Genomic DNA, 13,631 nt, shown 5'->3' on the forward strand with positions numbered 1-13,631 from the left:
GCTGTAGCACACGTGGCATCCGGCTGTGACATACTTTTGAGGAAATCACATCTCAACAGGAAGCAGGATGATAAGCCGCTCAGTGTTTGCTTAATCTCCAAAGCAGGAAAGTCTCTTGTATTTAGAAGGCTGCCGGCAGTGGAAGGTGACGGCAGAGTGTGCAAAGAGAGGTCAGTTGTAGAGTGACATATGTTGTGTTATTTGTTCTGAAAAAAATTGGAAATTGAAATTTTATACTATCAAGTAGGTAAATGAAGACAAGATTTATGAATTCTTTCAAGACAAAGATTGTGTTGTTTTTATGCTTTACTCTGAGGCACATGATTGTTGAATCATTTACATGTGGAATTAGTTCAAATTGTTTTGGATTTATACAAAAAATAAGTACACAAAAGTGTTGAGTGACTATAGGGAAACATTTTGATACCTTCAATAATGTAAATAGTCAAGAAATTATATATAAATAGCACAGAGATGTATTTCAAAACAATGTGTGATACGCTGTTGGCCTCACCCGCCTTCCCAGCCTCCCAGGACGGGGCAGTGTGGTGCTGGGGAGGGGTGGGAGGACTGGGGAGGGACAGGGCAATGAGTGATGACCTCAGGATTGTGTGCAGGGTCAACTCTGGCAGTTTGGGGAACTTGATGGTTTTGTATATTTTATTTGAAGCAGGGCGAGTTGAGAAAATACTGTATGTCTAAGATAAGTGAATTCAAGTGCAATAGGTAAAATATGGCTTTATTGAGGCATGGGATACAAGTGTTCTGCAAGAAATCTCCATAAAATGACATCAGCTTAAGGTTGTGAGTGTGAGGGTGCCTGCCTGGGACTCGGGGACCAATTAAAGGAGCATGGAGTTGGCCTGCCAGAGTTGGCCTGCCGAGGGAAAGGTGTGACCTGCCTTTCAGCACCAGCATTTCAGTTTGGTGCGTTACCAGTGGCTGTACTTGGTGCCATACGGTGTCACCTCACTCAGGGGTCGACAACTCTCGATGCAAACACGAGCCGAGGCCTTACTGCCGGGGGATGCGGCTCCTCTGGGCTGCAGGGTGGGGCAATGTACATGATTGTTGTAACTGTCTATTTTTCCTTAAAGAATTAGTGATGAAGAGTTACTTTACGGCACTTGACAGATTAAGATCCAGCTGTTTGGTGTACTTTGAGTAAACTATTCATCTCACAAGATATTTTTCTTGTCATGGGTTTCAGGTATCAGCGTGTGTGTGTGTGGCTATTGTATTTGAAACAGGGCGAGTTGAGAAAATACTGTAAGATAAATGAACTCAAGTGCAATAGGTAAAATATGGCTTTATTGAGGCATGGGATACAAGTGTTCTGCAAGAAATCTCCATAAAAAAAGGTTGGTCTTTGCTCACCCTGGACTACATAGAGAAGTGGTGGACTTTATAGTTAGGAGGTACTTTTTGTCATAGTATGTATATGAAGGTGTGTTCCGCAGGGCCTCCAAGATTCTTCGTGCGTTTTTCCAGTCAGATATGCAGAGTAGCCAGCCAGCTGTTTTGTACATGAATGATGCCTACTGACAGCATTACCATTATATTTTGATAGTAACACCAACTGCACAAACTTTGCACCTCTACAGTGGGTCTAGATGGGTGGAGTGTGGCACTTTGTAATATTTAATAAATGTACCAGTAATTAATGGCATTGATAGATAGATAAATATAGACAGATATAGATAGATAGACAGATAACAGTATAGATACATTTGCTATGGAAGTGGTTTTGTAATTCATACTCCCTAATGAATTACAATATTTATAAAGTGTAGAATCTCTCTGACGATATAGCCCACAGACAAGGACTATGTAGGCAGGGGTCCTCGGAAAGCTGTTATCTGGAGGTGTTGTATTTCTTATGAACAATATTTTTTTTTATTTGATATGGGACCAAAAGGGTTTCCTCGGGGGACTATAAATTATGATCCACGGCCCATTTTCGCGAACAGTTCAACATTCTGGTATACATCTATTTAAAAAGACACTCGTAGACGTTATGTACAGGAATTTTCATGGGTGGTTTCATGACGTTACAGGGATTTTCATGGGTGGTTTCATGACGTTACAGGGATTTTCATGGGTGGTTTCATGACGTTACAGGGATTTTCATGGGTGGTTTCAAGACGTTACAGGGATTTTCATGGGTGGTTTCATGACGTTACAGGGAGTTTCATGGGTGGTTTCATGACGTTACAGGGATTTTCATGGGTGGTTTCATGACGTTACAGGGATTTTCATGGGTGGTTTCATGACGTTACAGGGATTTTCATGGGTGGTTTCATGACGTTACAGGGAGTTTCATGGGTGGTTTCATGACCGTGGTGGTAGATATGTAAGGTTTCTGTGCCATGAACTGGAAAAAAACATATGAGAACGTGTCCTATCTTTTCCGTGGCCTCTGAAAATATTATTAACAAGGGCCCGAAGCGGTTGAAAATAATAGTCCTGGGTACTGGGTAGGTATCCTCAGATGTTTCCACCTCTCATCAATTATTTTCAAAGGCCAAAAATCATATCACTCGGCTTCTCATGAGTGTTTTTTCTAAGTGGCACAGAAGAGTACCAGAAGGGTCATAAAACTACCCCTGGAAATGCCCAAAACTCCTACAAAAGCCTTGACCCCTTGTCCCTCAGTAACCACGCCACTGCAGTAACAGCTGCCAAAACATGTATAGAAGATTGCTAACCCTAGATATTAAGACCTATATGGCGTCATGACTTCAGTAATTTAAAGTTTCGCGGGCTATGGTATCCACAATAAAGGCTGATAGGGATAGATTTTAGGTTCCCCACGCAGTACACCGCCTGGGTTGGTTGTGATAACAGCTCCTGCACTCCCGTCCTCATTTGTGAGTACTTATATGTACCCAAATGACACAGGTCTTCCTTCCCGATATATTATTGTGAAGAAGTACTATGTAAGACGCCACTGTGGTAAATGTGGGTAACATAACACAACTGCAGGTGTTTTAGCTGAAAATAGTTAAGTACATACGTAAACATGACCGCCCATAGGCTGTGCAGTATAAAGTAGTATATATGTCTATTTAACGACCTAGATACCTATCCAAGGACGCCCTAGAGAAATAACAATACAGTTGACATTACAATAGATGTTTAAGTGACGATGGAGCTGCTGATGAGTGTGTGTGTGGTTCCATCCCCTCCCCCTGCCCTCCCTGTGGCCTAAAGTTTCCAGACATCTTATAATTTGTACTTCAGTAACATTTAGTGAGAGGAAAATATGTTTGCATAATTTTCCTGCAGTGATGCCAAATGGATACAGGTTTAACGTTTTGAAAAAGTACGTCCTCCTATCTACCGGTAGGGTTAATTGCGCCCTTTAATTAATGTACCTCCTCGTGGACAGCTAAAATCTACGACAGACCAAACACATACTTTCCATCCATAGTAATCCCATCCCTTACAAATCCAAAAGTTCTTATTGATAGGACACCTTATATTAGTTAAATTTCCTGTTAGTATCGCCTTCACCCATGTCTTTCTCTACTCTCGTATATAGTCCAAATCACCCATGTCTTTCTCTACCCTCGTATATAGTCCAAATCACCCATGTCTTTCTCTACTCTCGTATATAGTCCAAATCACCCATGTCTTTCTCTACTCTCGTATATAGTCCAAATCACCCATGTCTTTCTCTACTCTCGTAGAAAGTCCAAATCACCCATGTCTTTCTCTACTCTCGTATATAGTCCAAATCACCCATGTCTTTCTCTACTCTCGTATATAGTCCAAATCACCCATGTCTTTCTCTACTCTCGTATATAGTCCAAATCACCCATGTCTTTCTCTACTCTCGTATATAGTCCAAATCACCGATGTCTTTCTCTACCCTCGTATATAGTCCAAATCACCCATGTCTTTCTCTACTCTCGTATATAGTCCAAATCACCCATGTCTTTCTCTACCCTCGTATATAGTCCAAATCACCCATGTCTTTCTCTACTCTCGTATATAGTCCAAATCACCCATGTCTTTCTCTTCTCTCGTATATAGTCCAAATCACCCATGTCTTTCTCTACCCTCGTATATAGTCCAAATCACCCATGTCTTTCTCTTCTCTCGTATATAGTCCAAATCACCCATGTCTTTCTCTACCCTCGTATATAGTCCAAATCACCCATGTCTTTCTCTACCCTCGTATATAGTCCAAATCACCCATGTCTTTCTCTTCTCTCGTATATAGTCCAAATCACCGATGTCTTTCTCTTCTCTCGTATATAGTCCAAAACATAACGCACCCACATATAGGTGCTTCACAGGTGCTTCGAGCAGCGTGACGGGAAGAGGCGAGGGGAGAGGAAGATTTTTTCAGCATGGTGCGCATAAATTAAGCATTCTTTTCCCTCCTGAATGTAGCCTATATGAAACATGGACTGATAGCCTTGTACCCAAAATATTACCAAGATTTATAAGACAGCCATTGGACAAAGAAAATGAAGTTGCCGTGGATTCCGTCAGAACTTGATCAAAAGATATAAATGGAAGAGAAGGAAAAATTATCAGAGCTGGAAATGAAGAAAACAATGAAAAGATGCAAAGGGGGAGTGGTGTGTACACGTTAAATCCTTGATGTTGGCTGAATCGAATAATGTGATGTCCTTTTGAAAATGGGAATCGCACGTGAGCTGAAGTCAAGGCCGCTAGCAAGGATCGGAACGCGGTCACGCCCCCTTCCCGCTTGCTCCTTACCCCCTCTGAATTTTGTTATTACGTCATGGTGACAAAAAAGTCCATATAAACCCTTTGTATCAGTAAAATTAATTGACCATTATGAAGTCCTCTCGATGATCGCATATTTAGGTCTTCAGTCAAGGCTGTTAGCAAGCACCCATAACAGTCTCTCCCCTCTATAAAGTATGTCAGCAAGTCGTAATATTTAAAAAAAATGCAGAATCTTTCTAATATCCACGTGAAAATCGTATAAATAAAGTCATTAAAGCTAAAATCAAAGCCAGTAACAGCCTCCTCTCCTCAGATTGTCGTACTCAGTTTCATATTTACTAACTTCCGACCCAGAAACTGTCTCCTGGACCCCAATAACGAGATTCCTTTATATTCATCGTTAAAATAGTTAATTCCTGATGTTTTTTGGCAATAGTTAGGCGTCAAAAACCGGTAAATAGTATGATGTGAGTACGATAATCTACCGGTTCCTCCCTCCTCCACCCCTGAACAGCTGAGACTGGTAACCACCGTTGCCAAATTATCGTACTCCGAGCCTTGCATTTACCGTTTTCTGAGCCATAGCTATTGCCAAAAAACACCAGTAATTAACCATTTTAACGATAACTTTATATGAAGGCAGTTATTGGGGGTCGAGGAGGCAGATTTTGGGTCGGAAATCGGGAAACAGAAGGCTGAGTACAACAATCTGGCAACGTTGCTGGTCACTGGGAGCAGCAGACCTTTAATGCGCGGCGGCCGTGACTCTGAAGGTCGATTTTCTGATAATAAGTGATAATGTTCCGGCTGGCAGGTACCCCTCGTCACTAGCTGGTAGCGGGACACTCAGAGCCTCAGTGTGGTATGGAGTGGAGCGCATTAACTTTCTACTAACAGTGTAAAGTAGCATTAAGTAACCTCCTACCCCACCTTGACCTCCTCCTCCTCCTCATCATCATTTTTGGGTTCGTGGTTTTATGATTTTGTATTTTTGTTTTTGTGTGGGTTTTATTTGTTAGTGAGTGTGTTTGTTTAGTCATGGCAGTGTGTAGGAGTGTTGTATTGGATGTCAGATTTCAGAGATCCGCGGATTCTTGCTTGCTTATGTTATGCGGATGCGGATGTATATGCGGATGTCATACGTACATATTTGGCGGATGGGGATATCACTCTCTACCAAATTGCGCATGCGGATATGAAATTATGACATCCTATATTTACTGTGGACAGAGTGGAGTCTAAGGCTCGTCGTCTCATCAGCTCTCCTCCTCCTACTGATAGTCTTCTACCTCTGAAATTCCGCTGCGATGTTGCCTCTCTTTCTACCTTCTATCGATATTTCCACGCTGACTGCTCTTCTGAATCTGCTAACTGCATGCCTCCCCCTCTCCCGCGGCCCCGATGCACACGACTTTCTACTCATGCTCATCCCTACACTGTCCAAACCCCTTATGCAAGAGTTAACCAGCATCTTCACTCTTTCATCCCTCATGCTGGTAAACTCTGGAACAATCTTCCTTCATCTGTATTTCCTCCTGCCTACGACCTGAACTCTTTCAAGAGGAGGGTACCTGGACACCTCTCCTTCCGAAATTGATCGTTCTTTCGGCCACCTCTTTTAATTCTTTTTTGGGAGCAGCGAGTAGCAGGCTTTTTTTTATTATTGCTTTCTTATTTTTGTGCCCTTGAGCAGCCTCCTTTGTTGTAAAAAAATAAAAATTAAAATTCATCACAAATGCGGATGGGGATGTGAAAAATTATGGAGATGTTCCGCCGATGCTAATGTGGACATCCGATACATGACTAGTTTGTAGGGTTGCTTTCCACTTCTCGTTCCCTTCCCATGCATCTTTATTTTCCTTGTTTCACGCATTTTCCTTATTATTATTCTGTCTTCCTCTATGTTCTTTTTTCCTTGTAAGTGAGTGTGTTTGTGTGTTTGTTCCTTCATGGCAGTTTCTAGAGTCATTTCCCACATCTCATTCTCTTCCCATACGTCTTTATTTTCCTCATTTCTCATATTTTTCTTCTTTTTATGATCATTTATTTCCTTCTGTCCTTTTTCCTTGTTGGTGAGTGTGTTCTTGTGTTTGTTTCTCCATGGCAGTTTGTACAGTCACTTCCCTCATTGGGTTCTCTTTTTACTTTTTTTTTTCTTTATTTCCCTCGGTTTTGATTTCTTCTTTATTCTCCTTTATTCCTCAATGGCAGCTTGTGGTCATTTCCCCTCCTTACACCTTTATTCTTTATTTACTTTCTTTATATTTTCTCTTCCTTTTGTCTTTTATTTCCTTATTCCTCCACGACAGTCACCAGCTTGAAGAGTAATGTCCTTCATCTTTAACATTGCACGTATATTGATATCTTATATATCCTCCTCCTCCTCTCCCAGGCCTTCCCTTCACCCCTGGGCCTTGTGTTGCCATGGCTGGGAGTTCTGTTTCTGTTCCTTTTGTAATGTCTCCGTTCTTCTGTATTTCTCCATGGCAGTGTCTAGAACAACTCCCTTCTCTCATCGCCTCCCACACATCTTTATTTTTCCACAATACCTCATACCTTTGTTTTTCTTTATCCCTTATTTCTTTGCCCTTCATCTCTCCTCTAATTAACCCCCTCTTGAGCCTTATCAGCTGGCCTTCATCTCTCATTTGAGCCCCACAGCACAGTACGTGAGACTTTTATTATCTCATGAAGTTGCATTCATTGACGTAATTGCCATCGTTTGCTATCTGTTAATTTATGTCGTTGATAATTCCAGATTGATAGATTGTATTCACTTTATAGTTTTACAGATGTATGCCTGTTTCACTGTGGCAGAATTCTATCTACGAGTCCCTAAATATTTGAACTCAGTCACCTCCTTCATTCTCTCCTCCCCTAACCTTATCCTACACTTCGTTATACCCTCTGCTCTAACTCTGTACGGCTTTGCAAAATCGGTGACCTGTTTTCTCGCCCTCGCAGATACCATAACCTTACTCTTTCCAGCATTCACTTTCAGCCTTCTCCTCTTACCCTGTCACACTGTGTTATACAAAACAGTGCATATTATATAGATTAACAGTGCATACAGTTTTTGGTGTTTATCTAGACTTACACCCAACTCACTTTTTTTTATTTATTTTCTTATTTGGCACTGAATCAAGTGTATGCTCCCCAATAGTGTTAGTTAGTTATGGATTGCTTCTGCATATTCTCACCTTGCTGTAATATGAAGGTGGGCAAACTTACACTTTTGATTTGGAGTAAGGCCCCTTTTTTTTACAGTAACAGAAGCAGATCAAAGTAAAAAAAAAAGAGAGAGAGGCAAAGTAAAAGCCCACTAAATGTTGTAATCCCCTGCAATGTATGTAACCCGAGCCCCACCGAGAAAGCCAAGAGGGGGGGAAATGCTTACAGCCCTTGAAAGAGAGTAAGATTTTTTTAAGACAGGCCTCGTCAAAAGGAAATTCAAAGGGGCAGAGATTAGCTGCGTCATGTAATCCTCCCAGAAACGTGGCATACATGAAACGCTTGCGATTACTCATACTTGGAAAGGGAGTTTTTTGGTTTGAAGGGGAAGAGAGAGAGAGAGAGAGAGAGAGAGAGAGAGAGAGAGAGAGAGAGAGAGAGAGAGAGAGAGAGACTTACATAGAGTAATAAACACTAAGGAATCAAGAAATATATAAATGGATAAAACAAAACACAACTAAGTGGAATAAGAGAAAAAAAGTGTGGTGGAGAGAGAGAGAGAGAGAGAGGCATGAATCAGCAGGAGGTAGCCTATACAAGTTATATATTGCGTTCAGACTGAGCAGGACACTTCCATCCTGGTGGTGGCTGTGTGTGTGTGTGTCCGGGAGATCCAGAAACAGCTGTGCGTGTGTTAGCTACATCTGTTGAGTGATTGATGGAGTCTTGAGGCAGCCGAGCACCGAGCCACCACCATACCCTTAGTTGCTTATATGTGTGTTTGTGTGTGTATCCAAGAGATCAGACTAGCACCTTCAGGATGTGTGTCACTGCACTTGTAAACTCCCTCTGTGATGTTATGGGTGAGTGCTCCGTCATAGGCAGGGGCATATGTTTGTCGCTACGTCCAGGGATTCATACGTGTAGATAACTATAATATCCGTCAGTGCTTTTTATGTTTTATTTGACATGTAAGAGGTTAAATGTCACACCTGGGTTCAGCATCGTACCACTGGGCAGGGTTGTCATCACGCCCAGATTGTAGACTTTATAGTGTTCATGGTTCTTTTTGCAGTTTATTTGTGATGTTGGGGTTACAGTATATTTCACTCCTGGCAATAATTTCACACAGCCATATTTAGTTTTGCATCACCGTCCCGAAACTGACCTCTCTTTTGGCCACTCCACTTAACTTTTTTTTTTTTTTATAGGAGAAGTGATTTGCGGGCTTTTTTTTTCTTCCAATAGTTCTTTTTTATTTGCCCTTGAGCTGTTTCCTTTACTGTAATAAAAAAGAAAAAGTAGGAGTGAGTTCCAACGTTGCCAGATTGCCGTACTCTGCCTCTTATGTTTGCCGATTTCCGACCCAAAACTACTTTCATCACCCAAATAACTGCCTTCATACATGGTTATCGTTTAAATGGTTAATTATTGGTGCTTCTTGGCAACAGTTATCGGCCCCAGAAAATGATAAATACAGAGCTCTTGAGTACTTTTAGGAGCAGCGAGTAGCGGTCTTTTTTTTATTATTGTTTCCTTTTTTTTCTGTTCTTGAGCTGTCTCCTTTGTTGTAAAAAAAAATAAAAAAAAATCTGGCAACGGTGGTGAGTTCTGGTGGTATGTGTTTTGGTAGATGTGCAATTTTTACGCTAGTCATGACAACTTGCGTCGTGTCATCATAGCCATAGAGTGAGTAAAAGTTGTGGTGTCATGTATCCCCATTCCACTGGTGATTTCTCCCTCGACTTGTTCATTGCCACCTATTGATCTACTTCATTCCCTTCAGCTACTTTTTCATTGGTTGTTCCTCTCTTTCAATTATCTACCTCCTACTCTCCTCTCTCTTCCTTAATATTCTGTCTTGGGTGAGCTGTAATAACAGAACTTAGAACTTAAAGTATTTGCACTCTTCCATCTCTACACATTGAATAACAAAGCTCGACCCTAATAGTGCCTAACTCCCCACCTTCTCTGGCAGCTCAGGGTCTCTTGGCAGTGAGTGGAGGAGCCTGCCTGTCCACATACACAAGATCCCTCGTCATGGTGAGTGAGCTAGGTGGTGGTGGTGGTGGTGGTGAGGCTGACCAGTCATGGGGTAAGTCGGCAGGGCTTTCTTGTTCACCCAGGCTAGCACAGGTATGCATAGGTTAAGGAGGAAATAGAGGGACATAAATGTTAAGATAGGACATGTTAAGATAGGAAGATAGTGCAGAGAAATATCCATAAAGTTTGCAAAAATTAAATTGTAACTGGATATGATGGAACTTCATTCTCGTTCTTTTTTTTTCTTTCATCAGAGCAGCATCTAAAAAAAAAAAACGATAAACATACATTTCCCATTAAGATACAGCTTCATAATTAATCCTTTCGTAGGTTAGGTTAGGAAAGGGACATCATTTGCTTGGAGTGATTTGTAGATTTTCTTTAAGGTTGTCTTGCTACAAATACGAAACTAGTATTAGCATATCTAGCCACCTTGAAATCTCGACTACAATAGTTGGCCTCAAAATGATTTGGGTTTAATTTGTCTAGGGGGAGAATTACTGATCTTCCATGAATTATAATTACCAGAATGTATTAGTCTGGTTAGGTTTGGGAAAGTAAGGATCCAGCACTTGATTACAAAAAAAGCTATCAGTCATTAACTTTCAAATGAGTGATGAAACTGTTCGGGAAATGTTTGCTCGTGAGAGGGATGAGTGCGCGACCCTTCCCTCGCCCTCTGAAGAGTGTTCATAAGAGGGAGAGGTGCATGAACCCACACCCTCTGTATATCGTCACCTTCGTAAACAAACCTTCATTATTTTCTACTTAACGGGAAATCATAAAAGAACTGTCACTATCTCATTTGGCTTAAGATTTAGGCAGAAATGAAAAGGTCAATTCTATAACACTCAAACCCTGAATGACGAAGGCAACTACAGTCGTCACTCAAATAGTATGGTTTCCAATAGTTCGGTTTCAGTTTTATGTGGATTTTCATAATTTTTTTTAGGATTTTTAAATTTCCCGACAAGCAGGAAATTTAAAAACCCTTAAAAGATCTTCAATGACAACCCGTATAAATCCGAAACCGAACTATTGGAAACCGTCCACAAAAAGGGGAGTCACATGTTGAAAAATTGCTGTAGACAAAAACCTGGAAATCACTGAAAAATTACTTAGGCAATTATTTTATGAGGGTGATGATATCTTACCTGCAAATCAACTTAACGGCACCCTCCACACTACAGGCAGCCAGTCCATCCTTCTACGAGTTCAGCGCAAAGGACATCGACGGCAATGAGGTGTCCATGGAGAAGTACAAGTGAGTTGGTCAAAATTTTTCCCATGTTTGGTATATAATTTTACTTCAGTCCCGGCTCATATTTTTCTCTCTTTATATTATCGTGCTTCACTCGCTGCCTGTGTTTGTTTCTCTCCCTCTCTTATGTCATTGCCTGCTTATCCTCTTTCTCCTCCACTCCTTGTATTTTTCTCTATACGTATATTACCTTTCTTCACTCCCTTCCTGTGTTTGTTTCTCTCCCTCTATTATGTCATTGCCTGCTTGTCCTCTTTCTCCTCCACTCCCTGTTCTTAATTGTCCCTCTCCCTCCCCATCCTCCTTCATTCCCTGTTCTCTCTCTCTCTCCCTCATGTCCTTACCTCCTCATCCTCCCTCATTCCCTGTTCATATTTTTCTCTCTCCCCTTCATAACATAGTAAGTGTTCATATTTGCCTCTCTCCCTCATGTAATTCCCTCCTCATCCCCCCCCTCCTCCTCCTTCCCCAGGGACCGCGTGTGCATCGTGGTCAATGTAGCGAGTAAGTGAGGCAAGACGGACGTGAACTACACCGAACTGGTGCAGCTTCACGAGAAGTATGAGCCTCAGGGCCTCAGCATCCTGGCCTTCCCCTGCAACCAATTTGGAGGCCAGGTGAGAGAGTGAGGGTGTTGGGTTTTTGCATGAGTGTTAATACTGATACAGTTGTTTTTCCTTACATTGCTTCCCGTCTTCTCACATATCAACATACCATAAACACCCACATATAATCCACCAATCAATTGTTTTTTCCTTATATTGCTTCCCATCTTCTCACATTTCAACATACCATAAACACCCACATATAATCCACCAATCAGTTGTTTTTCCTTATATTGCTTCCCATCTTCTCACATTTCAACAAACCATAAACACCCACATATACTCCACCAATCAGTTTTTTACCTAACATTGCTTCCCATTTTCTCACACATATAATCCGTCAATCAGCTTTCGTATCCTTCGTCCTTCAGGAGCCGGGCACGGAGGCGGAGATCAAGAAGTTCGCTGAGGGTTACGGGGTGAAGTTCGATATGTTCTCCAAGATTAAGGTCAACGGGAGCGACGCCCACCCCCTCTGGACCTTCCTCAAGAGCAAGCAGGGCGGGACGCTGGGCAACTTCATCAAGTGGAATTTCACCAAGTTCCTGGTCGACCGAAATGGCAACCCCGTATCCCGCTACTCCCCTCAGACTAACCCCATTGTGAGTGTCTTCTGTGGGGCTGCTCGGTTCAAGGGGTGATGGGCCAGATGAATCCTGAGCTGGTTCAAGTCATTGTTTACATGTTTGATTTTAAGGACGGCTTCTTGTCCAATTGAACTTGATTATACAGACTAAATTTAAGCGACGAAGTTTTTATTACGTGCAGCCAACTTTCATTTACAAATATAATAATTCCCCGTATTAATCAGTAGCTGTGTGTAGAATTCAATGGTTTTATCAGCTCTAAGGTAATGTAAGTGGCATGTATTGATCATTCTTTGTGTGCACTTAAAAAATCACATGGCTTATCAATTATCTCATGACTTTCCTGAATCAATTGTCAAGTGCATTCCTTATCTCTGCTGCATCAAGATTAGCTGGCATCCAAACCTCATGCACCCCATCCACTAATATTTTTTCCTTTCTCTTTCCAGCCAAGCATCGAAAAAGACCTGACCAAGCTGTTATAGATGTGCTAGACGTCAGTAAGGGGGTTTTGTGGGGGGGGAGTGACAGGTTTGCAGGCTGACACTTCCTTCTCCCCTATCCCCTTCAAGGCAGTAGGGGCTGAGAGGGCAGAGGAGAGTCCTCATGAAAGTTGGTGGGCAAACTTGACAGCCAAGACCCAACGACTGGAAGATCTGTTCTCTCCTTGTTTTGCTCAGTTCCCGCGGCCACGTCTCTGCACTCACAGCATTGCAGCTTCTACTCAGTCCATATACTCTTAGCATTTCTTAGACCGTGCCATTACGTGACCCCAAAGCAGGTACTCCTAGTCGTTTTGTGTTGTAAGGCAGCATTTATTTCTGTACTACTACGCCTTTTGCTCATTTCTCCCCAAGTAAAATTTGTATATTGAAGTAGCATGAATAAAAATGGTAATATGTCCGTCTGTAACTTGGGTCTATCCTGTCTAATTTCTTGCTGGATGGGGTAAGGTAAGGTAACTTCTGTCCTAACCTTAGCTGTACTTTTATGCCCCTTATAGCTACTAACCTCTTGGGCTGTAGTATGATAAAAAATGTAACCTTATGTGATGTAACTTGATTTCTGAACAGTGGATGTAGAGGACTTGTTAACCTTGCCATATAACTGCATCTTTGTCAGTTGTGCTGGGGCATATATAACTCGACATAATGGAAGTTGACGGAATGAAAGCAATGCTCACAAAATTCGAGTGAAGTGTGAAAGCTTTCTGTACTAAGGGATGTGTTGTCCTATAATTGTTAAACTTGTGTAGCC

The 13,631-nt window shown here is 41.8% G+C and overlaps 1 protein-coding gene across 6 annotated transcripts; it reads left to right on the forward strand.

Annotated features, from left to right (window-relative positions):
- Positions 1 to 94: 94 nt before the first annotated feature.
- Positions 95 to 13,277, forward strand: LOC127008367 (phospholipid hydroperoxide glutathione peroxidase-like). 6 transcript variants are annotated; one of them, XM_050880371.1, is made up of 6 exons: positions 95 to 170; positions 9,857 to 9,921; positions 11,112 to 11,185; positions 11,655 to 11,799; positions 12,159 to 12,389; positions 12,824 to 13,277. In XM_050880371.1, the coding sequence occupies exons 2-6, from the start codon at positions 9,919 to 9,921 to the stop codon at positions 12,857 to 12,859; spliced, it is 489 nt and encodes a 162-aa protein (XP_050736328.1). In that variant the 5' UTR covers positions 95 to 170; positions 9,857 to 9,918; the 3' UTR covers positions 12,860 to 13,277. The 6 variants fall into 6 exon arrangements, with proteins under 6 accessions (XP_050736328.1, XP_050736327.1, XP_050736325.1 ...); XM_050880370.1 differs by lacking the exon at positions 95 to 170 and adding an exon at positions 2,786 to 2,870; XM_050880368.1 differs by lacking the exon at positions 95 to 170 and adding an exon at positions 5,402 to 5,569.
- The last annotated feature ends 354 nt before the right edge of the window (positions 13,278 to 13,631 follow it).

This window comes from Eriocheir sinensis, chromosome 37 (genome assembly GCF_024679095.1).
Source record: "Eriocheir sinensis breed Jianghai 21 chromosome 37, ASM2467909v1, whole genome shotgun sequence".
NCBI lineage: Eukaryota > Metazoa > Arthropoda > Malacostraca > Decapoda > Varunidae > Eriocheir > Eriocheir sinensis.